The 27,182-nt window shown below is 43.0% G+C and overlaps 1 protein-coding gene and 1 non-coding gene across 4 annotated transcripts in view; both read left to right on the top strand.

The window, feature by feature from the left end:
* LOC139415073 (cyclin-dependent kinase 19-like) overlaps positions 1–27,182 on the top strand; it is a 65,326-nt gene that overhangs the window by 18,802 nt on the left and 19,342 nt on the right. For all 3 annotated transcript variants that reach the window (XM_071162845.1, XM_071162843.1, XM_071162844.1), the window contains exons 3-5: positions 16,591–16,701; positions 16,908–17,048; positions 23,269–23,326. In XM_071162845.1, coding sequence (XP_071018946.1) covers positions 16,591–16,701; positions 16,908–17,048; positions 23,269–23,326 — 310 coding nt within the window. The remainder of the gene's footprint in view (positions 1–16,590; positions 16,702–16,907; positions 17,049–23,268; positions 23,327–27,182) is intronic.
* On the top strand, positions 5,962–6,037 carry trnaa-ugc (transfer RNA alanine (anticodon UGC)). The gene has a single exon. It is a non-coding gene; the product is annotated as a tRNA-Ala (tRNA).

Consider the following 27,182-nt stretch of genomic DNA (forward strand, 5'->3'; position numbering starts at 1 on the left):
GGCCCAGTATTGGTTGTCTAGCTAGCGTGTCTAGTCTGTTCTGCTTCCACAACACACCTATCCCTGTCTCTCTCCACGGTGGATCCAATCATCCTGGGCTATGATCATGTGTAACCGACTCGGTTACTGCTCTGATGTTCTCTCTCTCCTGGCGCTGTCCTCTAGTTTGTGCTACAGCAGACTGAACTGTCAGAGAGCACAGAGTTCTGACCCCACGGACAATTATTCCTTCATGTGATCTCTGATTCTTATTCATTGTACTATAAACTGTTGTATTAGTCAGCCCTCTGTCACCACTGGCTGGCTTCCCCTCATGGAAAGGTGACTCATGACTTTCATAACTTGTAATGCTGTTGATGCTTTTAACACCTTGCTGTAAAATTGCCCACAGGTCAATTCATGAATTTCAATTGCTTTTTGGCCTTGCTATGGGATTGACCCAGACCCAGTGGATGCCATCACCCAGAGGGGAATGGAGGAAAGCAGTGGCTCTGTAACAGAAAACAAGTGTTTTCAGGTAGCTATGGCTCTGCATCAGAAAACAAGTGTTGTCAGGTAGCTATGGCTCTGCATCAGAAAACAAGTGTTGTCAGGTAGCTATGGCTCTGCATCAGAAAACAAGTGTTTTCAGGTAGCTATGGCTCTGTATCAGAAAACAAGTGTTGTCATATAGCTATGGCTCTGCATCAGAAAACAAGTGTTTTCAGGTAGCTATGGCTCTGCATCAGAAAACAAGTGTTGTCAGGTAGCTATGGCTCTGCATCAGAAAACAAGTGTTTTCAGGTAGCTATGTTCTTTATCAGAAAACAAGTGTTTTCAGGTAGCTATGGCTCTGCATCAGAAAACAAGTGTTGTCAGGTAGCTATGGCTCTGCATCAGAAAACAAGTGTTTTCAGGTAGCTATGGCTCTGTATCAGAAAACAAGTTTTGTCAGATAGCTATGGCTCTGCATCAGAAAACAAGTGTTGTCAGATAGCTATGGCTCTGCATCAGAAAACAAGTGTTTTCAGGTAGCTATGGCTCTGCATCAGAAAACAAGTGTTTTCAGGTAGCTATGGCTCTGTATCAGAAAACAAGTGTTTTCAGGTAGCTATGGCTCTGTATCAGAAAACAAGTGTTGTCAGGTAGCTATGGCTCTGCATCAGAAAACAAGTGTTGTCAGGTAGCTATGGCTCTGCGTCAGAAAACAAGTGTTGTCAGGTAGCTATGGCTCTGCATCAGAAAACAAGTGTTTTCAGGTAGCTGTGCAAACTCAACTCCGTCAATAGATCTCTACGGAGTTGAGTTGAGACGAGTGTCTAACATAACATAACACTATTAGCTAAAAAAGTAACTCCAAACACATTTTCACTAAGAGCAGCTGTTTAGCTGGTTAAACAAAGGTTAGCCATGTGTTGGCAAGGATGTATGTCCAAGTCAAGACAGCTTATCAGCAGCCAGTGGCACTTGCCACACTGCTAGCCTATTCGCCGGTGCTTTTTCAAAGCCTATGTCAGATATTCCAGTGAGTGTAATTGGCTCAAATGAGTGAAATTTGCTCACAATTAGGAGTTGAGAAATTAAGTTCACATCATTAGAAATAAGATATTATCTTATTTTCTACTGTAGGTATGTAGTTCAAAATGTGTTTATTCTGTTGTTGATAGCGATATATATATATATATATATATGTTTTTGTTGACATTTTCACCTGAACAAAATGAATATCTATGTAAGAATACTGTTCATGGACTACAGCTCACATTCAATACTATAGTCCCCTCCAAGCTCAGGACCCTGGGACTGAACATGGATCGTGGACTACAGGAAACAGAGGGGCGAGCACGCCCCCATCCACATCGATGGGGTTGTAGTGGAGTGGGTTTGAGAGCGGAGTTGAGTTGAGGAATTAACATGGTCCCCACACACCCACACAGTTGTGAAGAGGGCACGACAACACCTCTTCCCCCTTAGGAGGCTGAAAAGATTTGGCACGGGCCCTCAGATCCTCAAAAAGTTCTACAGCTGCACCATTGAGAGCATCATGACTGGCTGCACCGCTGCTTGGTACGTCAACTTCAAGGCACCTGACTGCAACGCGCTACAGAGGGTGGTGAATACGGCCCAGTACATCATTGGGGCCGAGCTCCCTGCCATCCAGGACCTATATATCAGGCAGTGTTAGAGAAAGGTCCAAATTCAAAGACTCCAGCCACCCAAGCCATAGACTGCTCTCTCTGCTACCGCACGGGAAGCAGGACCAGTACTGGAACCAACAGGACCTTGAATCGCTTCTACCCACAAGCCATAAGACTGCTAGACAAGACTGCTAGATATCAAATGGCTTCCCAGACTGGATGTATTTCAAGGCCTACCTTCAAACTCAGTGCCTCTTTACTTGACATCATGGGAAAATCAAAAGAAATCAGCCAAGACCTCAGAAAAACAATTGCAGACCTCTACAAGCCTGGTTCATCCTTGGAAGCCATTTCCAAACGCCTGAAGGTACCACATTCATCTGTACAAACAACAGTACACAAGAATTAACACCATGGGACCACACAGCGGTCATACCGCTCAGGAAGGAGACACGTTCTGTCTCCTAAAGATGAACGTACTTTGGTGCGAACAGTGCAAATCAATCGCAGAACAACAGCAAAGGACATTGTGAAGATGCTGGAGGAAACAGGTACAAAAGTATCTATATCCACAGTAAAAATGAGTCCTATATCGACATAACTTGAAAGGCTGCTCAGCAAGGAAGAAGCCACTTCTCCAAAACCGCCATAAAAAAGCCAGACTACGGTTTGCAATTGCACATGGAGACAAATATCGTACTTTTTGTAGAAATGTCCTCTGGTCTGATGAAACAAAAATAGAACTGTTTGGCCATAATGACCATCGTTATGTTTGGAGGAAAAAGGGGGAAGCCTGCAAGCCAAAAAACACCATCTCAACCGTGAAGCATTGGGGTGGCAGCACCATGTTGTGGGGGTGCTTTTTCTGCAGGAGGGATGGGTGCACTTCACAAGCAACATCTCAAGATATCGGTCAGGAAGTTAAAGCTTGGTCGCAAATGGATCTTCCAAATGGACAATGACCCCAAGCATACTTCCAAAGTTGTCGCAAAATGGCTTAAGGACAACAAAGACAAGGTATTGGAGTGGCCATCACAAAGCCCTGACCTCAATCCCATAGACAATTTGTGGGCACAACTGAAAAAGCGTGTGTGAGTAAGGAGGCCTACAAACCTGACTCAGTTACATGAGCTCTGTCAGGAGGAATGGGCCAAAAATCACCCAACTTATTGTGGGAAGCTTCTGGAAGGCAACCCAAAACTTTTGACCCAAGTTAAACTATTTAAAGGCAATGCTACCAAATACTAATTGAGTGCATGTAAACTTCTGACCCACTCGGAATGTGATGAAAGAAATAAAAACTGAAATATATCATTCTCTCTACTACTTTTCTGGCATTTCACATTCTTAAAATAAAGTGGGGGATCCTAACTGACCTAAAACAGGGCATTTATACTAGGATTAAATGTCAGGAATTGTGAAAAACTGAGTTGAAATGTATTTGGCTAAGGTGTATGTAAACTTCCGACTTCAACTGTAGCTAGTTTTTCTATGCCCCGGCAGGACAGGATGGCAGTGTTGGGTACGCTCAAGGGGGGCGGAGTGTGTCTCTTTGTCAACAACAGCTGGTGTTCAATCTCTATGTAACGACTGTTGGAAGGAGTGGAGGACCAAGGTGCAGCGGGGTACGATGCTGGCACTAAGACCGCACTCAATGTTCTGTATAGGGCCATAAGCAAACAACAAAATGCTCATCCAGAGGCAGCGCTCCTAGTTGCCGGTGATTTTAATGCAGGAAAACTGAAATCCGTTTTACCTTCTACCAGCTTGTCACCTGTGGAACTAGATGCGAAAAAACTCTTGATCAGCGTCACTCCAAACACAGAGACGCATACAAAGTGCTCCCTCACCCTCCATTTTGCTAATCTGACCGTAACTCTATCCTCTTGATTCCTGCTTACAAGGAAAAACTCAGGAAGTACCAGTAACCCGCTTATTACGGAAGTGGCCTGATGAAGCGGTGCTAAGCTACAAGACTGTTTCACTAACACAGACTGGAATATGTTCCGGGACATTGATGGTATTGAGGAATATACCACATCAGTCAGTCACGGCTTCATTAATAAGTGCATCGACGACATCATTCCAACAGCGACCGTATGTACAGTACATATCCCAACAAGAATCTATGGATAACAGGTAACATCCACACTGAGCTAAAAGGCTAGAGCTGCAGCTTTCAAGTAATTGGACACTAACTCGGACGCTTATAAGAAATCCCACTATGTCCTCCGATGAACCATCAAACAGGCAAAGCATCAATACAGAACTAAGATCGAATCCTCGTCAGATGTGGCAGCGCTTGCAAATGATCACAGATTACAAAGGAAATCCCAGCCGCGAGCTGCCTAGAGACAGGAGCATACCAGATGAGCTAAATGCCTTCTATGCTCGCTTCGAGGCAAGCAACACTGGACCATGCGTGAGAGCACCACCTGATGTGGGTAAAACAGCCTACACTCTTTTGGGAAGGCTTTCCACTAGATGTTGAAACATTGCTCTGGGGACTTGCTTCCATTCAGCCACAAGAGCATTAGTGATGTTGGGGACTGATATTGGGCGATTAGTCTGCGCTCCAATTCATCCCCAAACTGTTTGATGGAGTCGAGGTCAGGGCTCTGTGCAGGCCTGTCAAGTTCTTCCACACCGATCACGAAAACCATTTCTGTATGGACCTTACTGAGTACCATACTCCATATTTTCTAGCATAGTGGTGGTTGCATGATGTTATGGGTATGCTTGTAATCGTTAAGGACTGGGGAGTTTCAGGATAAAAAAAAAACAGATTGGAGCTAAGCACAGCCAAAATCCTAGAGGAAAACCTGGTTCCACCAGACACTGGGAGATTAATCCACCTTTCAGCAAGACAATAACCTAAAACACAAGGCCAAACCTACCCTGGAGTTGTTACCAAGAAGACAGTGAATGTTCCTGAGTTGCCGAGTTACAGTTTTGACTTAAATCTACTTGAAAATCTATGGCAAGACCTGAAAAGAGCTTGAATAATTTTGAAAAGAATCATGGCAAACGTTGCACAATCCAGGTGTGGAAAGCTGTTAGGGACTAAGGCAGAAAGACTCACAGCTGTAATCGTTGCTAACAATGATTCTAACAAGTATTGACAAAGGGCGTTGAATGCTTACGTAAAGAAGATATATTAGTTTTTAATTTTTCATAAATGTTTTACAAATGTTTTTCTTCCACTTTGACATTAGAGTATTTTGTATCAATCGTTAACAAAAAATTACAATTAAATCCATTTGATCCCACTTTGTGTCACAATATTTTTGGGAAAAAGTCAAGGGGTGTAAATATTTTCTGAAGGCACTGTACATATCTACCTCAGTACCTCATACCTCTGCACATGGACTCGGTACTGATACCCCTTGTATATAACAAGTTATAGTTAGTTACTCATTGTGTTTCTATTATTACTTTTATTATTACGTGTTTCACTTTTCTAATATTTCTCTATTTTCTATCTCTCTTCATTGTTGGGAAGGGCCCGTAAGTAAGCATTTCACTGTTAGTCCACACCAGTTGTTTACGAAGCATTTGATGAATACAATTTGATTTGATTTGACTAGGCCTTAGGGTTGCAAAATTCTGGGAACTTTCAATAAATTCCATGGTTTTCCAGAAATCCTGGTTGGAGGATTCCGGACGTCCTGCTTATTCCCTCCTGATTCCGAGAATCTTCCAACCCCGACTGAGTTTGAGAGAGAACAGAGAATGACACATCTAAAGATATGTTTAATACAATGCTACTACTGTATCTAGTAAAAGTTGTGAGCGAAAAAGGCCTGAGAACTCACTGAGAAACCCCATCAACTACATAGACAAAGGTCACATATGGCTCAATTGGTAGAGCATGGTGCTTGCAACGCCAAGGTTGTGGGTTCGATTCCCTCGGGGGACCAGTACGGATAATGCATGCACTCACTACTTACTGTAAGCTGCTCTGGATAAGATACATTACTCAAATGTAAAAAAATATAAACTGACCTGAGTGAAAGTGAGCATTTGTTCTTTAGGAAGGCTCACAACACTCTGAGGCCTCCATAGGTCAGTATACTTTGTGAGGACTTTTATCTGAACATGGTCTGCTTTGTCACCGTGGTTTAAGGGGTGAGCGAGGTTGAACTTGAATCCTCCCTGACTGGTCTAGAATACATTACGCAACCAGCTGCTTTAAGCTCTCTTTCAACAACCAGCTGGGCAGTGCACAGTGCAATGGTGACATGTGGATCCTTTGATCCAGATGAGTTGCAGGGCCCTGCCTAATTCAATACAATGAATATGCATGTAATCTGGTTTCATGTCAACACATTACCCCAAAACGACTACAGGTGAGGAAACATTTACCCAACACATTATGTAAAAGCCTGAATAAATTAATTTGAAAGATCGATCAATTTCAAAAAGGTACAGTACATTCAGTTCTTAAACTATTTTGCACGTAATGATTTTTCCACAACTTCTGAAGGGACATACCAACACGGAAAAAGTCAAAAAGATCCTCAAGCCATTTGAATGCACAAAACCAATAACACATGGCAGAAAAACATCCCTCAAGTCAGTCGTGAATGTGGCATGCCAAACGTTAAACTCTAGCACAGTTAGAGTTTATGGGCGACCGGGGGGTTGTTGGTGACACAAAGAGTCTATTGTTCTGTTTAAGCGAAGCTGGTCTGAGAGACTTTGAGCAAAATCCATTTCTTGTGGCTCTTAACTTCAGCTGGCGACCCTCAAGGTGTTTTGGTCTGATGGTGAGAGCCTCCTGTTGCACTGCTCACATCCGGCTTCCCCTGTATTCCACTACTGATCTCTGGCGCCCTTGACTGACGCCTTTCCTTGACAGCTGTTCCCTTCCCTGGACTTTCGGGGCTAGGGTCCACCTTCTGGGGTTCCCTCACCTGACTAGACCCATCTGGATGCATTCTTCCCTGGACTTTCGGGGCTAGGGTCCACCTTCTGGGGTTCCCTCACCTGACTAGACCCATCTGGATGCATTCTTCCCTGGACTTTCGGGGCTAGGGTCCACCTTCTGGGGTTCCCTCACCTGACTAGACCCATAATTTATGCATTCTTTGAGAACATGAATGTTATCATGTGCTATTATCAGCTTCCAGGGGTAGGAGACATAGTGTGAGATCAGATAGTAGAAGAACATAATGACCAGGTTTACTAGGAAACTAGCTGAGTAAACTCAACTCCATCCAGCGATATGTCTACGGAGTTGAGCCGAATGTACCGCCATAAAGTTGGCGACTTCAAACATGCACTACCACTCAATACTTCTATAAATATCCATTATTTAGACCCCCTGCTGTACCTGTATTTGTCCTGATTTATATAGAGCAGCGGTATTCAACCATGGGTCTGTGGCCGTGGAGGTACAGCAGGGGGTCCACGAAAATATATTATAAAAGGTCTATTATTATTTTATCAAATCAAATTTAATTTGTCACATGCTTTGTAAACAAGTCTAGACTAACAGTGAAAAATGCTTACTTACGGGTCCTTTTCCAACATTGCTGAGTTAAAGATAAAGTAAAAAATATATATATAGAAATAGTGACACGAGGAATAAATACACAGTGAATAACAATAACGAGTAAAAATAACATGGCTATACACCAGTGGTACCAAGTCAATGTGCAGAGGTACGAGGTGATTGAGGTAGCTATGTACACTGAATTAAAATATAAATGCAACATGCCACAATTTCAAATATTTGACTGAGTTACAGTTCATATAAGGAAATCAGTCAATTGAAATTAATTAATTAGGCCCTAATCTATGGATTTCACATGACTGGGAATAAATATATGCATCTGTTGGTCACAGATTCCTTTAAAAAAAAGTAGGGGCGTGGATCAGAAAAACAGTCAGTATCTGCTGTGACCACCATTTGGCTCATACAGCGTGACACATCTCCTTCCCATAGAGTTGATCAGGCTGTTGATTGTGGCATTATCATGCTGAAACATGAGGTGATGGCGGCTATGGATAGCACAACAATGGGCATCAGGATCTCATCACAGTATCTCTGTGCATTCCAATTGCCATCGATAAAATGCAATTGTGTTTGTTGTCCATTGCTTATGCTTAACCATACCATAACCCCACCGCCACCATGGGGCACTCTGTTCACAACGTTGACATCAGCAAACCGCTCGCCCACACGACGCCACATACGCTGTCTGCCATCTGCACGGTACAGTTGAAACCGGGATTCATCCGTGACGAGCACACTTCTCCAGCGTGCCAGTGGCCATCAAAGGTGAGCATTTGCCCATTGAAGTCGGTTACGATGTTGAGCTGCAGTCAGGTCAAGACCCTGGTGAGGATGACGAGCACGCAGATGAGCTTCCCTGAGAAGGTTTCTGACAGTTTGTGCAGAAATTCTTCGGTTATGCAATCGCGCAGGTGAAGAAGCCGGATGTAGAGGTCCTGGGCTGGAGAGGTTACACGTGCTCTGCGGTTGTGAGGCCAGTTAGACGTACTGACAAGTTCTCTAAAATGATGTTGTATGCGGCTTATGGTAGAAATGAACATTAAATTATCTGGCAACCGCTCTGGTAGACATTCTTGCAGTCAGCATGCTCCCTCAAAACTTGAGACATCTGTGGCATTGTGTTGTGTGACAAAACTGCACATTTTAGAGTGGCCTTTTATTGTCCCCAGCACAAGGTGAACTTTTGTAATGACCGTGCTGTTTAATCAGCTTCTTGATATGCCACACCTGTCAGGTGGATTATCTTGGCAAAGGAGAAATGCTCACTAACAGGGTTGTAAAAAAATTTGTGCACAAAATTTGACAGAAATAAGCTTTTTGTGCATATGTAAAATTATTTCAGCTCATGAAACATGGGAACAACACGTTACATGTTGCGTTTATATTTTTGTTCAGTGCACATATACAGTGCCTTGAGGAAGTATTCACACCACTTGACTTTTTCCATATTTTATTGTGTTACAGCCTGAATTTAAAATGGATTAAATGTAGATTTCTTGTCACTGGCCTACACACCAAAACAAGTCAAGGGGTGTGAATACTTTCTGAAGACCCAGGTAAAGTGACTAGGCAACAGGATAGATAATAGACGGTAGCTGAAGCGTATGTGGTGAGTGTGAAAGTGTGTGTGTGAGAGAGTGTGTGCGTGTCCTCAGTGTACATGTATGTGTGTGTGTGCAGTATATGTGTGTGTTGGGGTGTCAGTATAAGTATGTGTGAGTGTGTGGGAAGAATCCAGTGTGTGTGCATAGAGTCAATGCAAGAGAGTTAGTGCAAAAGGGTCAATGTAGATAGTCTGGGAAGCCATTTGATATCTAGCAGTCTTATCTAGCAGTCTTATGGCTTGTGGGTAGAAGCGATTCAAGGTCCTGTTGGTTCCAGCACTGGTCCTGCTTCCCGTGCGGTAGCAGAGAGAGCAGTCTATGGCTTGGGTGGCTGGAGTCTTTGAATGTGGACCTTTCTCTAACACTGCCTGATATATAGGTCTGGATGGCAGGGAGCTCGGCCCCAATGATGTACTGGGCCGTATTCACCACCCTCTGTAGCGCGTTGCAGTCAGGTGCCTTGAAGTTGACGTACCAAGCAGCGGTGCAGCCAGTCATGATGCTCTCAATGGTGCAGCTGTAGAACTTTTTGAGGATCTGAGGGCCCGTGCCAAATCTTTTCAGCCTCCTAAGGGGGAAGAGGTGTTGTCGTGCCCTCTTCACAACTGTGTGGGTGTGTGTGGACCATGTTAATTCCTCAACTCAACTCCGCTCTCGAACCCACTCCACTACAACCCCATCGATGTGGATGGGGGCGTGCTCGCCCCTCTGTTTCCTGTAGTCCACGATCCATGTTCAGTCCCAGGGTCCTGAGCTTGGAGGGGACTATAGTATTGAATGTGAGCTGTAGTCTCCAATTGACTCATGATGTCAATTGGCCCATCAGAAGCTTCTAAAGCCATGACATTATTATTTTTTTTTCCCCAAGCTGTTTAAAAGCAGTCTACTTCGTGTATGTAAACTGCTGACCCACTGGAATTGTGATACAGTGAATTATAAGTGAAATGATCTGTCTGTAAACAATTCTTGAAAAATGACTTGTGTCATGCACTAAGTAGATGTCCTAACCGACTTGCAAAAACCACAGTTTGTTAACAAGACATTTGTGGAGTGGTTGAAAAACGAGTTTTAATGATTCCAACCTAAGTGTATGTAAACTTACGACTTCAACTGTTGATGTATATTATCAATGCCCATGTTCAATGTTCATGTTCAGTTATTCAGATCCCGTTGATAGGATAGTCTCGAACAGAGCTTGTCCAGTTTGTTCTCCAGTGTTTGTACATTCGTCAATAGAACAGAGGGTAGAGGCGGTTTATTTCTTTGCCGTTTCAGTTTCATCAGGGTGCCCACACTTCAGCCTCTATATTGTCGTCTCTGTTAAGTGTCAGGGATTAGGGCTGGTCCGGTTTGAGCAGTATGTCCAGCGCCACTGACTCATTGAAGTCGAAATCTTCATTAAAATTTGAGGTTAATGATCACTGTTCTGATGTCCATAAATTATTTTCGATCATAGGAACCGATGGCTGAAACATTATGTACACAAAAAGTTAAGATCAGCACAAATCAACACAAAATATCAGAATTGGTTAAATTATTTATTTTTTATTTGGTGTTTGGTGATAGGCCTACTTCCCATAAGTGGGCTATTACCGCTGTGGTGTTGCCTGAGGTTTGCCGGTGCTTATTATTTTGTCTGTGACTCATGCAGAAAATCGGAGCAATGTATTAGCAATGAAACACCAAACAGACTGTTATTGTTCAATTCTGGCATCCATTTCACCCAATCTAATTTGAGAATCTAAACTACCAGGTTTAGATTGACCATCAGCGGTTGAAACTATTTTGAAAATGCAGTTTCCCTTGAAGTCCTGTTTTTAGTTTATTATCACCAAATGGCTTTTCTTTAAATACAATCAAGGGGACCAGGGTAAATGTCCTTCAGACAAAAACAACAGTGATTTGCACAACACTTATTTTCTATTCAATCTGTCAACCAGCCAAAGTCAGCTATTCTTTCCGACCATTCTGATCACTGTGTAAACATTACCATGTTTTAGTTGTGTTTGCAGAGGGAGTGGGTTGGCAGGCACTCTCACTTGGTTGCCATGGATGAAATGACAGTCAGAAGCTAGGTTTCCATCCAAATTTTAATGTGAATATTCTAAAAGCCGCATAAAAACAATATGCACATTTTCCCACCAGAGATGTGCTACCATCAAATTGACTTGTTGCAGATAAAGGGCTGTGCGCGATGATGTAGTGAACATAAAATACCTTTTGTGTTTAAAAACCCATGTATCGGATAAAAAATACAACTTAATTGGGTTTACATCGCATTTTCAACTCTACTGATGGTTTTCTCACCAAAATATGCGTTATATTGTGAGTGTGCACTCACTGGTATTGGCACGTGCGCTTCAGCCAACAGCGCTGTCTGCCGAGCCAGTTCCCAGACTTAATTCATTTGTTAATTTTTATTTGTCAAACAGCAGCCAAGCATCGATTATCATGTCACCAGAATAAGACCCTCGATATTTATTGGAAATGAGCATCAAGCTCATCACCTTGCACTCTCACCACCCTTTGAAGTTAATTATAATTGATTTAATCTGTAACCTAATAAATTGCATGCTTTCCCGATTAGTCATAGTGGGAGGACCACACAACATGTCATCTAGTGACTATCATGGTTATTATATAAATATTTACGCATAAAAGCGTTTAAACCGACATTTTTCGCATAATTCATTTTACCGTCACAAAAGAGCCCTAGTGTATTTAGTTTTGTGGACATTTGGAAAGGTTACCAAATTTTTTTTTGTTTCCATCAGGCCTGTCATGACATATGTTTTAGGTTAGTGACAGTGTGTCCATGCAGGGGAAGATCCTTAGTACTGTAAATAGATAAGGAAGACAGTTGTATAATTAAGCAATAACGCCCGAGGAGGTGTGGTATATGGCCAATATACCGCGGATGAGGGCTGTATCCAGGCATTCCGCAACACTTCAAAGCCCTTATTGCTATTATAAACGGGTTACCAATGTAGTTAGATGTTTTGTCATACCCTTGGTATAGGGTCTGATATACCATGTGTGTCAACCAATCAGCATTCAGGGCTCTAACCACCCAGTTTAGAAATGGAATTTTGTTTCATAAGAAGTTAATAAAGGAAAAAATAGAGAGAAGCTATTTTAATGATGATATATAAAAGCAAAGGAGATTCTAATTGAATTGCGCTCTGCTTCAGTATATAGCACACATAAAACCACAACATGCATTCTTCAATGGCATTCTAATACGTGCCAAATAAAACCTGCATGTGGGTATCTATTCTGTCAGAGAATATGCTGCTAGTAGCTACACTAATCTTCCCTGCGCCACAGACCATGGTTACTCAACGACACAGCTTCTAACAGAGTCAGCATGTTCTGGGCAACACAGAATAACAAGAGCAAATGTCTGGCGGCAGCTGAGCAGAGAGAGCAGAATGCTTGCCTTGCCTTTGTTCAGTCTCAGGGAAAAGCTTGGCATGCACATTTCCACACACAGAGCCGTAGTGTTTCACTTGGACCTGTAGTGGTTCTCGGTCCAAAACACACAACAGCAGCCTGCCTGCTCTGGATTTATCGACCCAGTGCGCTGTAGCCGCATGAAGAACGCCAGCTCGTTAGTCAGTCCCGAGCTGCATCCCAAATGGCACCCATAGGGCTTTGGTCAAATATGTGTGCACTACAGGGAACGGTGTGCCATTTTGGAGACAGCTTTCTCCAGGCCCAACTCAGGGAGACACTGTTTTCTTGTGGTTCCTCTCACTCTCTTATCCCCAGATTTGTGACTTGTTTTGACTCGTGCTCGATGAGTGTAATACAAAACCCACATTGATCTAAAACCCTAAATGTGTATAATGTGGTAATGACTGCCAAGGCTTAAATGCCCATAGAAATAGACTGAATTGCAAGCTATTTAAGTTTCCAAGTGTTATGTTGGGTTATATATATGAGCCAGGGGTGGTTAGTGAACTGAAAGCCGATACCTCATGGGTCCAAGTTCATGTGGCCTCTTTAAAGGTGTATTGGCTGTCCTGACAACAGAGGCTGTGCTGACATTTGGCCCATATCCAGCCAGAGCTTTCCCTGTGAAGCTGTTGAAAAACATGACCCATTTTTCCCAGAACAGGCCACGAACAACTGCTCTGTTCTTATAATCTTGCCACACATTCACAATGAGGGTTCTGTGCAATGGTCATGGCCAAATTATTTTTTGTCTTTTCTTTTCATGTCTTTTCTTTTGACATATGTTTGGCTGTTTCTGACAGACAAACAGGTTTGATAAGTAGATTTGATACAGGAAACATATACATTGGGATGTACAGCACTTTCACAAAATATTGATTGCACAATACTTTTATGTTTTATGGATCTATCAGATATTGTGTGTAACCTTTATTTAACAAGGCAAGTCACTTAAGAACAAATTATTTTTTACAATGACGGTAGTCCATAAATCGTGACCTTTTGATGGTAATTGCTGCAGTCGTTAATTGACACACTGGGTGTTATGTGGAGCAGAAAACCAGAATCTACATAGATATAATCTCATCTTGATCCCATGAAATGGCTGAGTCAGAGTTTTTATTTACTCAGTCCAGTAAAATGTCCCCTAGGGCAGCTGCAATCTTGCTTCCTGTGGACCAGAGAGAGAGAGTGGATTAAGGGCACCTGATCACGGCAGTGAGGTTTGACTGAGGTGATGCCCTGACAGACAGAGACTGTCCTGATGACATGAAGTCTGTTTCACCACACTGGCTTTGCTCCTCTTCTCTGCTCTCAAATTCACTTGAGAGTGGAGTGATTCTACAAAGGATCCATCCCCTGTGATGGATTTACTGCAATAAGCTCATTGATTCTGTGTCAATGTGGAAGGAGTATTATACTGAAATGCTAAGCTGAAACAACAACACTGTTATTTTCAGTACTCTACTGTACAGTATAATATAATAGATAATATATGCCATTTAGCAAACACTTTTATCCAAACTACTTACAATCATGCATGCATACATTTTACATATGGGTGGTCCCAGGAATCAAACTCACTATCCTGGTGTTGCAAGCACCATGCTCTACCAACTGAGCTACATAGTCTGACCTTCCCCCTGGATAAATACATTGTGCATCTTTGCATTTGCCATAACGAAATTACCTCTATACCTTTTGTAGAAGTCATGTGACTGCACGGGATCCCTGTTTGTTAGTTTAGCCGATTATAAAGAGTGCATACTGCTGAACGCCGACCGTTGTGGGGTACTACGAGAAAGCAGTTATACCAGAATTGGTCTGGTGTGGGTGGCTAGTCATTGTGGCTCTGTGATTCCAGTCAGTGTGGCCAGCATCACAGAGGCAGTGGTCTGCCTGTAAACCCAGGGCTTATTAGCACAATGCCGTGTCATAGCCCAGGGATTAGCTTGTTATTAAACACTAACCTCAATAACCCCCCCTCATTTCCCCCATCCAAAGCCCAAATCAAACTTGCGGCATATACAATCACAGCATTATTCCCCCTGCTCTGTCTCTGCCCCTCCCCCTCACTTTTCAAGCTTCTTACTACAGTACTAGCCTGCCTTGCGGGTAGAACCGAAGGGGGAGACAGGCTGTGTGTGTGCATGGTTGTGTGCGTGTGATATAGTACATTGTCAATGCAGAGAGCCACTCCCCCCTGGCTGTAACCCTGTCTGTCCTTGTCGGCGGACACTCTGAAATGACAGCCAACTGTGCCCTAGCTCGAGCCAACGCCCTGGCTGCATGTTTAGTGTACGGTGTCGTCAGGATCGCAGGGAGGGACACTCACAGAGAGGTATTCTTCCATGGGATTTCAGGTCAGGTGACACTATGAGTGAATAATTCATTACGGCCCGTTTCAGCTCTTTCCCAACAAAGCCACACACACACACACACACACACAGAGAGATCGTAGTCTATCTAAAGGGCTCGATTGATTATGGATTCAGTTGTGCCTCCGCTGACAAAAATAGCGGGGAGAGGATGAACATGAAGAGAAACAGCTGATTGTGTGGGAGTATAATGTCTTTATCTTAGTGCAGTAATACAGAGTCCTTAGTGTGTAGAAATATAATGTATTGATGTTAATACAGTATAGTGAAGGCAGACTGTAGTGGCGTGTCTCTCAGCCTCAGCTGTGCAGGGTCTGTGTGTTGCCTGCCACACTGATGTTGGAACATCTGCTTTGGGCCCATTGGTAAGACACACAAGGTTTCAGTGAAGAAACTAAAGCACACAGCGCAGGTGGGAGCATCTCTCTTATGTAATAAATCCATGGAAACACAGCTGGGCTGGCTGCATAGCCTGGTGGTCCATCTGTCTGCTGGTGCAGAGGGTTGGAGTGAGATGGAGAGTTCATAACGACAACAACAACAACTACAACACGAGTTCCCACTTCATGTGATTAGAGTAGTGTGGAAATCCCTCATGATTTGTGAGGAAACTATTATGGGCATGGATAATTCAATATCTAGATATCCGAATGGAGGTTCATATTTGATTACTTGAGGGAGTGTTCATTTTTGGAGGCCTTTTTTAACAATGGAAAAGCTTTGTCTAAATGAAATGAAATTATCCTTGTGACATTTTAACCTACAATGATATATCATGACATTTAAAATTCTTGATTTTAAAAAACAACACATTTTTTAATGTACCTGTAGTTTTTATAACGGTGCGTTGAGCTACTTCTGCGCATTTAGCCATCAAAGGCCCTGACATCGGTATGCTATTTCCCCCACTTGAAATGGCAATTACCTGTGCTCACCTAATGAAGTTTCCACAATACCTGACATAGATCAATGCAGAACTCGCACCAGAACATGTTTTTGTAACAGAATCAGTTCTATCATGGTGAAAAACAGACTCCTCTTTAGCTGTTGTTGCTGTTAGCCAAACTACCGGAGAAAAGTAACATGTCGGCTGTCCGGCATGTACATTTGCGCAGTTCTGATTGGTCAAATTAATAGTGGTATTTTGAAACAAAAATGTAATTTAGACTATCCTGATGTTTCATGATATTATTCAAATAGTACAATTATTTCAAATGCCCATCCCTAGAGGACTCTTCCTTTTAGTTTCGTTTTCCATATGCTGCCAATCTTTATCTGACATGTTGATGTGAGGATAAGACATGAGAGATGTGTGGCACATAGCCTCCAGTACAGCATGTACAAAATGGTTATATTTAATGCAGTGTAATTGTTTCCAACTTCGTGTCAGAATTCTGCAAATAAACTGAATGACTCTTGTCCCAGTTCAATAATTCGGAAGGTGTTAATTAATTGCATTGAAAGAGGTGTTTTTTCTGTTGGAGATTTATGGAAGCTCTTGCTGTGTGTTGCAGCTGTTACGAGAACTGAAACACCCCAACGTGATCGCCCTGCAGAAAGTCTTCCTGTCTCACAGTGACAGAAAGGTGTGGCTCCTCTTTGACTATGCTGAGCACGACCTCTGGGTAAGTGTTTCATCACAACTGCCAGTCAGAAGACCAGTTTTAGGTTTTTGTTTGGATGTTTTAGTTGTTTCGTCTTTGTTCTTGACGTTTTCCTGTCTGTAAAGGACCATGTATGGTACATGATGTATTGTATGTTGTGGAAACTAGCTGTTTGATTCCCTTGCTTGATCAGTTTCTCAATGCCACTCCCCCTGGTCTCCTTTCAGCACATCATCAAGTTCCACCGTGCCTCTAAGGCCAATAAAAAGCCCATACAGCTGCCGAGAGGCATGGTCAAGTCTCTCCTGTATCAGATTCTGGACGGGATCCATTACCTCCATGCCAACTGGGTGCTTCACAGGGATCTGGTGAGTCGATTGTACTGTAGTTCCAGTGTCCCTTTACAATGTTGCTACACCTGCTCACTGACACCTCATCCACTGATCTGTCCTTTTCCTATTGGTCACTGATATGAACTGCTTTCAACCAATAGGGTGCATGCAAATAAGTTACTTGTTTGCATATCTAGAAGCAGCAATGAGTGGTGTTCACTGCAAAAAGGATCATTAAAGCAACCCTCTTGCCAGCTAACTGAATCCTGTGTTGTCTGGCACAAGTGCTGTTATATCCTATAACTGTTTATTATTATGATTCTAAGGCCCTTGGCTGTGGAGCAAAGTGTCTTGGCTTGGTGAGTGTTGTCAATTCTGCCCCCCTACCCTCACCACCACCACCACCCAGCCTGTACTCTAGCACCCCTGTGAGACTTTCTCCCCCATACCTTTCCCACAGTGTTTTCCTGGAAGGTCAGGCTGTTCACCTGACTCTGCTGGGCTCATTGTAGCGGAAGGTCAGCCCTGGGCCCAGCTGGAACGAGGTCACAGGATTGTTTTCTCTCTTATCTGGCTGTAGAAACCTCCTCTCCTCACGGCCCCTCTCAACACAAGAGCACTCTCTGTCTCTCTCTTATCTCTTTCTGCAGTTCCTTTTAGAAATAAGCTTTTATTTTGGTTGAGAAGCTTTTTTTTATTTTCTGATTGTCCCAAACTTAACTGATTATGGTGCAACTTGGACATTCCATGATAAGGGCTATCTTACACTGTTATAACACTACATTACACTGTTATAACTCTACATTACACTTATAACACTATATTAAACGTTTATAACACTATATTACAGTGACACAACACTTATGGCTGGGAATTGCCAGGGACCTGACGATACGATATTATCACAATACTTAGATGCCAATACGATATGTATTGCGATTCTCACAATTGTATATGTATTGCAATTCGATACTGTGGTTTTATTGCCATTCGATGTTCCAAACGTATTGCTCACCATATGTCTGCTACAGAGGAACAAGAGAGAGCCACGAGAACGAGTTTTGATCAGTCATGGAAATAGAAGTGCTGAAAACAAATTGGCTCCTTATTTAAAAAGAAGATGGAGAACAAGCTATACCTGCACCAAAACACTGGAGTTTTGGTGCAGGTACAGCCAACTAGCGCAAAAATGATGCGATATTGTCAGAACGGTACAATATATCGTAAAAAACAATATCCCGATATATAACTGTATCGATTTTCCCCCTATCACTAATAATAGTATATAACAGAAGCATAACACTTACCAACTAGCTGATGGAAAGACAATCGTTTGTGTCCTGCCAGCCAGTGGGAAGTCAGCTGCTATTAGAGGACACCAGCTGTGTCATTATATTGACATTCTTCAAGCAGTAAGCACAGGGGATGATTGCAATGAGTAGAGACTGCTGTAAATATATTTTCCTGATAACACACCCATCAAAGTGTTAAAACGGATAAAAATACCCCTTATGGAACAGCGAGGACTACGAAGAGTCACACACACAGGTACAAACACACATAACATACACACTATACACACACGTACAGTCCCTCTTTGATGAGTGTGTTATCAGGAAAATATCTTTCCAGCAGCAGGTTGGTAAGTGTTACGCCTACTGTTATATACTATTATTAGTGATAGGGGGAAAATCGATACAGTTACATATCGAGATATTGTTTTTGATTTGATTACACCTGGGTTGTGTATTGTAGTAGAGTAGGGGCCTGGAACACACTTCATGTATCGTGAAATCTGTTGTTAAATGTATTTTTATGTTTGGTATTATAATGTATATTACTGCCTTAATGTTTTTATGGACCCCAGGAAGTTTATCTGCTGCGATAATAAATACAAATGTCTATGGGTGGAAGAATGGGTAGTAGGGAATCTATTCTATTCTAACTCATTGGTGCCCAGATGTTTGGTGTTTACTACCAGCACACTAATTGAGTCGGCACACTTCAGAGTATAAGTCAGTCAGTTGATGTGACTTCCGTCCTGTCTCTGGAGACTAATGCAGAGTATGAATGAATCTGCAAGTCCCACAGCTCCAGCATTCTTATCAGGCCTTCATCGGGCCATCCCCTCTCATGTAATCTCTCTCAGCTCTCCCAGATGGCAGCATGGTGCGACGAGGACCAACGCTAACTCCCGTTATATAAATACACAGGGATCTATCAGTCAGGGCCTCAGCCTCACTAACTCGGCCTATACCCCAACAGCCAAGGTGGAGTAATGCAGGGATGAAGACATACTACTGCACTGCCATGCCATTGATGGCCCCTTGTTCAATATGTGTCCCTTGTAGGGGTTATTTTGGAGGTGAAATCCGAGTTGATTGATAACTTTGCGAGGATAGTGGATCATATTGTCGTTGATGATGGTGATTGCTGAGCAGTTTATGACATGGTATTACTTGTTGAGAGTGTGTCATCAATAGCGTATTTCTTTAATTCTGATTAGAGATTCTATAGGATTAAGCAGGTCTTTAATGCCTGGTCAATAGATGTGGTTAATGAATCACCCAGGATACAACAGAAGGGACAATGGTCTTGTGTTTTTGATTTCATATGTCTGACCTATGTCATATGTCTGACCTCAACACTAAGTGTATATGCTGCCGTCGCTGCCTTCCTGTTGTACAATAATGCCTGTATCTAAGCAGAGGCCTCTGTCAGTACTACTGTACATGGTCAGTACATACCTAGCAACTGCTGGAATTAAAACACACTGGCACAGTAGCTAGCGTTGTTTTTCTCTCTTATCTGGACACCAATTCTTCCGGCTCTTAATAACTATTTTCTTTGCCCCAGGGTGAATTTCTCTGTTGTCGCTTTCTCTGTGTCTGATTCCAGATAAAGGTTGATGTTTTGCAGTTTTCTCAAAGCAAGCACTTCCTGCTATTGTGGAAATTCCACTCTCAAGCTGGTGGTGTTCGGAATCGGGATACGTGGGTATGTGTAGTCTGTTTTGCACAGGGAGTTTGTTGGCCATTCCATTGTGAAATTGTCCTGAATATGAAAGAGTCAACTTCCTTTGTCTACCACTTTATAGCCGTGTACCTCAGATGTTGCTACTCAATGGAAAATGCCACATTCCACCCCATCTGGACATTTTTCTCCCGAGTCATGTTGGGGGAGGTGTGTTAGATTTAGGCTAAAGGGTGAGTAATGCAAACAGCATTCCTAATCTCCTCGGGGGCTAGTTACTCCTGCGACTCAGTGCTTTATCAACAGCCACATGGGTAGCACGTCTTTCATGGCTCCCACCACCACTCTTTCATGGCTCCCTACACACGGCTCCCTACACTACTGTCTTATTATGCAACACTCTACCTTGTGCTGCAGCTGGGCACTGCACCGCTGCAGAGAGACCAGCCTCCCCTCACCACTGTACCCATCCTCTGTCTCGAGCAAGTCGGGCAGCACCTCCCCATCCTCAGTCTCCAGCGAGACAGGCAGCACCTTCCCATCCTCAGTCTCCAGCGAACCAGGCAGCACCTTCCCATCCTCAGTCTCCAGCGAACCAGGCAGCATCTCCCCATCCTTAGTCTCCAGCGAACCAGGCAGCACCTTCCCATCCTCAGTCTCCAGTGAACCAGGCAGCTCCTCCCCATTCTCAGTCTCCAGCTAACCAGGCAGTCCCACCCCCATCTCCTGCCTAAGTTATATAACCCACACCAGCCACTAGCCAGCAGAGTTAGATCCCAGATTGCAGGTCCCACTCCCCCCCCTGAAAGTCAATATGTCCAGGCTGTCAGATTTCAGCTGCAGCATATAGCTAGGTTGCACTCTCTCACCTGCCGGCCAATGGTGGGTTGTTGTCATGATTGATTACTAAGGACATGCCCTTATCTCTGACGTAATGGAATATTGTTCAAAGCTGGAGTAATCCCTGGCTACCCGCAGTCACATGCCACGTCCGCAACAAGAAAATGTCTAGGAAAATAGCATCCACACCAACTGTCCTTTGTCTGAATATATATGTGCCCGGTGCCCTCTATATCCTGTGTGCAGTGGGCTGTGGCAGGCCTGCACTGCTATAACATGGTTATGACAGTAAAGTGGTTAACGCCTGTGCGCCGAGAAAAACAGGGTCATTACTTAATCTGAAAAAAGACGACTACAGAGAAATGCAAGGAGAAAGCTGCTGAATTAATAATGGCACTGTTGTATGTTTCCCAGTACATGTAAAGACAGTGTTGTTATGTTTTTTTGTAAAAGAGAGGCACCTCCTTAGGGATTGCGTTTTCTGTCCATGGAGGATTTACGGCAGTGTTTCCCAAACTCGGTCCTCTGGACCCCCAACTAATTATCAAGCTTTGAATCAGCTGTGTAGTGTTAGGGCAAAAAACAAAACTACACCCTTGGGGTCCCGGGGACCGAGTTTGGTAAACGCTAACTTAGGGATATCTGTTTACCACTCCTGACCCACTGCACAAAGTCTCCTAACTTTTCTGGGAAGCTAAACACATGTTAGAGTCAATCAAATCCAAACTTTTGCAGAAAAAATATATCACACAGCAACATTACAACCTCATTAACATGGTCATTTTACTTTTTAATTGCCCGTTCATCCAGTCTGTGTTTTATGAGAGTATTTTCATAGTTATTGTTTACCTGTATGAAAATATGATCTCTTTGAACATTGGGCCAATGAAAATGAATGTCTTTGGATTTAATCCATTAGCCCAGTTTAGAATTTCAAAGAGGAGCCGGTGCCAGTCATTTGGGCTTGAAAAGAAACCCTGCTCATGTGAGTCGTCATAGTGTTTGCCGATAGCAGTGTTTTGTTGTGTGTTTGAATAATAGAGATCATTATAAGTGGCATCCCTAGAGCAAACCCTGTTTGCTATAGGAACCTGTTTGTTGAACAAATTGAATTGGTTCACACAGATTCAGGGGACTAACAGACAATGGAAGGATTTGGAGTGGAGATCGAGATTATAAATTGCTTGGCTGGGCTGATGAGACAGTGGATTGCGCAGTCAGATGGAACACAGTAAATAGGCATTTTAACATCATAGATTTAGCCGGTGGTAACTTGTGGAATAGACACCGGCTGGAATGCGGTTTTAACCAATCAGCATTCAGGATTCGACCCAATTTTTCAGTTTTTGATTTGTTAAAAAAGTTTGAAATATCCAATAAATGTCGTTCCACTTCATGATTGTGTCCCACTTGTTGTTGATTCTTCACAAAAAAATACAGTTTTATATCTTTATGTTTGAAGCCTGAAATGTGGCAAAAGGTCGCAAAGTTCAAGGGGGCCGAATACTTTCGCAAGGCACTGTATAATGTACATTTGTTTTCTGCAAGATGAGTTCTTGGAACACAGACTGTGTTTCTCCATATGTCCGGATTTGAATTGGCTAGGTGGTTCTGGTATCATGCAGGAAACCACAGAACTATACTGGGCATCATAATATAATTCCTCCCCAAAGCCCTAAAACACAGACTAAGTTAGAGGTTATTGCGTGGTTGGAATCAGTGTCCCAAAGGAGCAGGCATGATTCACAACCATGGCAGACCTTAATATCAATGATCAGTACAATCATTGACAGAGCAATCTTTCACAAAAGTTTTATAGTAGTTTGACCTCTTTTTTTGTCTTTGGCAGTATGTAGGTCAATAGCGCAATTCACTTTCCATTTGGCATGCTCTGCCTCTGTTATTTGTATGTTACACTGATATTACCAAAACTTCCCTCCAAAAGACATTGGACATGCATGGCATTTTTGTCTATTTAAGCAATAAGGCCTAAGGAGGTGTGGTATATGGCCAATATACAACGACTAAGAGATGTTCTTAAGCACGACACAACACGGAGTGCTTGGATACTGGTGGTATATTGGCCATATACCGCAAACCCCTAAGGTGCCTTATTGCTATTATAAACTGGTTACCAACATAATTAGAGTAGTAAAAATACATGTTTTGTCATACCCGTGGTATTGGCTTTCAGCTAATCAGCATTCAAGGCTTGAACCACACAATTTAGAATGTCTGAAATACCACAGCTTTCAGCCAATCAGCATCCAGGAGCAAAACTACCCAGTTTATAATATGTGATACACCTGTGAAGTGAGTGTAACCTCATTTCTATGTTGTGTTGTCTTACTTGGTATTGGAGCCTCTGAGGCTTCCCTAATGGCTGAAACACACACAGAACAAGATGATTAAATGTTTGTCTGTTTGTCTCTCTCTCCTCTAGAAACCAGCCAACATTCTGGTTATGGGGGAGGGCTCAGAACGAGGGCGAGTGAAAATCGGTAAGATGGGCTAAATGTACACTCTGAAGTCAATACACTGTAGATGATTGATGGAGCGGGCTGCTGATTCAGTTATTTAAAGCTTAAAACTCTGTCAGTAGGTTGATTATACATCATACTATTTGTATTCCCATTTGAAACTTGAATGTGAGCAAAACAGCTTAATAATGTGACCATTATTTCTATAGCAGATACAGTTTAAGTCGGAAGTTTACATACACCTTAGCCAAATACATTTAAACTCAGTTTTTCACAATTCCTGATATTTCATCCTAGCAAAAATTCCCTGTCTTAGGTCAGTTAGGATCACCACTTTATTTTAAGAATGTGAAATGTCAGAATAATAGTAGAGAGAATGATTTATTTCAGCTTTTATTTCTTTCAACACATTCCCAGTGGGTCAGAAGTTTACATACACTCAATTAGTATTTGGTAGCATTGCCTTTAAATTGTTTAACTTGGGTCAAACATTTTGGGTAGCCTTCCACAAGCTTCCCACAATAAGTTGGGTGAATGTTGGCCCATTCCTCCTGACAGAGCTGGTGTAACTGAGTCAGGTTTGTAGGCCTCCTGGCTCTCACATGCTTTTTCAGCTCTGCCCACAAATGTTCTATGGGTCAGGGCTTTGTGATGGTTACTCCAATACCTTGACTTTATTGTTCTTAAGCCATTGTGCCACAACTTTGGAAGTATGCTTGGTGTCATTGTCCATTTGGAAGACCCATTTGTGACCAAGCTTTAACTTCCTGACTGATGTTTTGAGATGTTGCTTCAGTATATCCACATAATTTTCCTTCCTCATGATCTATTGATTTATTTTGTGAAGTGCACCAGTCCCTCCTGCAGCAAAGCACCCCCACAACATGATGCTGCCACCCCCGTGCTTCACGGATGGGATGGTGTTCTTCGGCTTGCAAGCCTCCCCTTTTTTCCTCCAAACATAACAATGGTCATTATGGCCAAACAGTTCTATTTTTCTTTCATCAGACCAGAGGACATTTCTACAAAAGGTATGATCTTTGTCCCCATGTGGAGTTACAAACCGTCTGGCTTTTTTTATGGTGGTTTTGGAGCAGTGGCTTCTTCCTTGCTGAGCGGCCTTTCAAGTTATGTCGATATGTGACTCGTTTTACTGTGGATATAGATACTTTTGTATATGTTTCCTCCAGCATCTTCACAAGGTCCTTTGCTGTTGTTCTGGGATTGATTTGCACTTTTCGCACCAAAGTACATTCATCTCTAGGAGACAGAACGCGTCTCCTTCCTGAGCGGTATGACGGCTGCGTGGTCCCATGGTGTTTATACTTGCGCACTATTGTTTGTACAGATGAATGTGGGATGAACGTGGTACCTTCAGGCGTTTGGAAATTGCTCCCAAGGATGAACCAGACATGTGGAGGTCTACAATTTTGTTTCTGAGGTCTTGGCTGATTTTCTTTTGATTTCCCCATGATGTCAAGCAAAGAGACACTGAGTTTGAAGGTAGGCCTTGAAATACATCCACAGGTACACCTCCAATTGACTCAAATTGTGTCAATTTGCCTATCAGAAGCTTCTAAAGCCATGACATAATTTTCTGGAATTTTCCAAGCTGTTTAAAGACACAGTCAACTTAGTGTATGTAAACTTCTGACCCACTGGAATTGTGATACAGTAAATTATAAGTGAAATAATCTGCCTGTAAACAATTGTTGGAAAAATGACTTGTAGATGTCCTAACCGACTTGCCAAAAATATAGTTTGTTAACAAGAAATTTGTGGAGTGGTTGAAAAACAAGTTGTAATGACTGCAACCTAAGTGTATGTAAACTTCTGACTTCAACTGTAGATCGATGAGGTTGTTTACTTGACAATGGTTGCAGCTTTAACCTTCAACCAGCCTCTGAGAGGGTCTCTGAACACAGGGACACAGGACCAGGCAGAGAGCCTTAAAATGGCCACATCACAGATCACGCTATTGCATAACCCACTCCCCAGCATGGCACTGTTCTGGGATGATGTCACAGGTCAGCAGTACCGGCCGGACTCTATTTATACCCTAATCCTGAGAGTCTAGCATTAGTGCTAAGTTATTGTTTTAGAGTCACTGAACCCCCATGATAACTGCTGCTCAGGGATGCATGGGTGTCAATGGCAGTGTGACACCCAACATACCAGACCAGACCACCAAACTTCACTTCAGGTGCTGCATATACACAGAAGACCTTCCCATAAGACTACAGACAGAAGACCTTCCCATAAGACTTAAAACAGAAGACCTTCCCATAAGACTACAAAACACACTGGCAGTGTGGTGCCAGGACAACAACCTCTCCCTCAATGTGAGCAAGACAAAGGAGCTGATCGTGGATTACAGGAAAAGGTGTGCCGAACTGGCCCCATTAACAACAACGGGCTGTAGTGGAGCGGGTCGAGAGTTTCAAGTTCCCTGGTGTCCACATCACCAACAATCTATCATGGTCCAAACACACCAAGACAGTCATGAAGAGGGCACTGTTGGTTAAGGGCTTGTAAGTAAGCATTTCACAGTAAGGTCTACACTTGTTGTATTCGGGGGATGTGACAAATAAGGTTTGATTTGACTCCAGTGCTATGCAGACTTGGCCCATAAGATGACTTACTGACAGCATTGACATAAACACCAGCCATAAAGCATTGTATATTTTGATTTCCCCGCTCTTGTGAGAGAGAAAAGGCAGTAGAATTCAAGCATGGTTGCTTTGACAAGCTATACATTAATCATGGTACAGATGTAGGATCTTAGTTTGATCAACCTGTTTCAAGAGAACATACCATTTCAAATTGTACAAATTGTAGTGTATTTGAGGTTTAAAAAGGCTTCGGAAGTTTGTAATATCCACTTAGAAATGTAAGACTTTACTTTGTTTTAAAGCTTTTTTGCGTTCCATTGGCTGTAGCCTGGAATAAAGTGGGCAGCCAGCGTCTTCTCCCATGGTGAAGGGTTCTTGCCTTCCCCACCACTCTGGTAAAGGGTAAATATGAGTTTGCCGCTTCCCTTGCCATTAGTTCTTCATCTCAGGAGCCTCCTTCATACCTATTCAGCGAGGGCATGGCGGGAGCTATAGGTTCCGCCACTTTGCATCGCTGAGCCAGAGGCCCGCCCACCATCATGTCAGTATCTCTGACTTGACCGAGACGATTTTCCCGAAGGAGAGGTCGGAGAACTCTTCCCTCTCCTCGGTGTCACTGCTACACTTAGCCTCCCCGGGGGGAGGGGAGGCCGTGAGCTTGGGTCAGTGGAGTCGGCTCTTTGAAAATGGCGTCCTCCATATCCCCAATGTCGTCAGTTTCATCATCTCCAGAAGAGCCCTGAGAGTGCAGAGATAACACCAATTGTTCCCGCCGCATCTTGGAGGATAACAGGATGCAGCTGATGCATTCCGGGGGTCCTGGATGTCGTCTCTGGCGTGCTTTGGGCCCAAGCAAATGGAACAAGTCGTGTGAGTCCAGACCCGCAGAGAGACAGGAACAGCAGCATTGAGCTCTTAAAAGATTTTGGGGGTGGCAGGACCGTCTTGAGGCTTATCTTGTCATGCAATTCTTCAGACCAATCTTCAGTCTCGCTGAAGGAAAAGTCATCCACATAATAATTCACATTTCCTGTTGCTGCAGGATTATTTTCCTGCTGTGACAAACTGGCTCAATTTAAGATCCCACATCTGTATGGTTTGCTCAACAGAGCCTGAGATCCTTCCTACAACCAAGCACTACCTCCCTCACTGAAATCAAGTCAAAGTTTATTCATCATGTACACAGTTTACAGCAGGTATGAACGGTGCAGAGAAAGGCTTACATGCCAGCTCCCTCAACAGTGCAGTACAACTATCAATAATAA

This window comes from Oncorhynchus clarkii, chromosome 8, assembly GCF_045791955.1.
Source record: "Oncorhynchus clarkii lewisi isolate Uvic-CL-2024 chromosome 8, UVic_Ocla_1.0, whole genome shotgun sequence".
Lineage (NCBI taxonomy): Eukaryota > Metazoa > Chordata > Actinopteri > Salmoniformes > Salmonidae > Oncorhynchus > Oncorhynchus clarkii.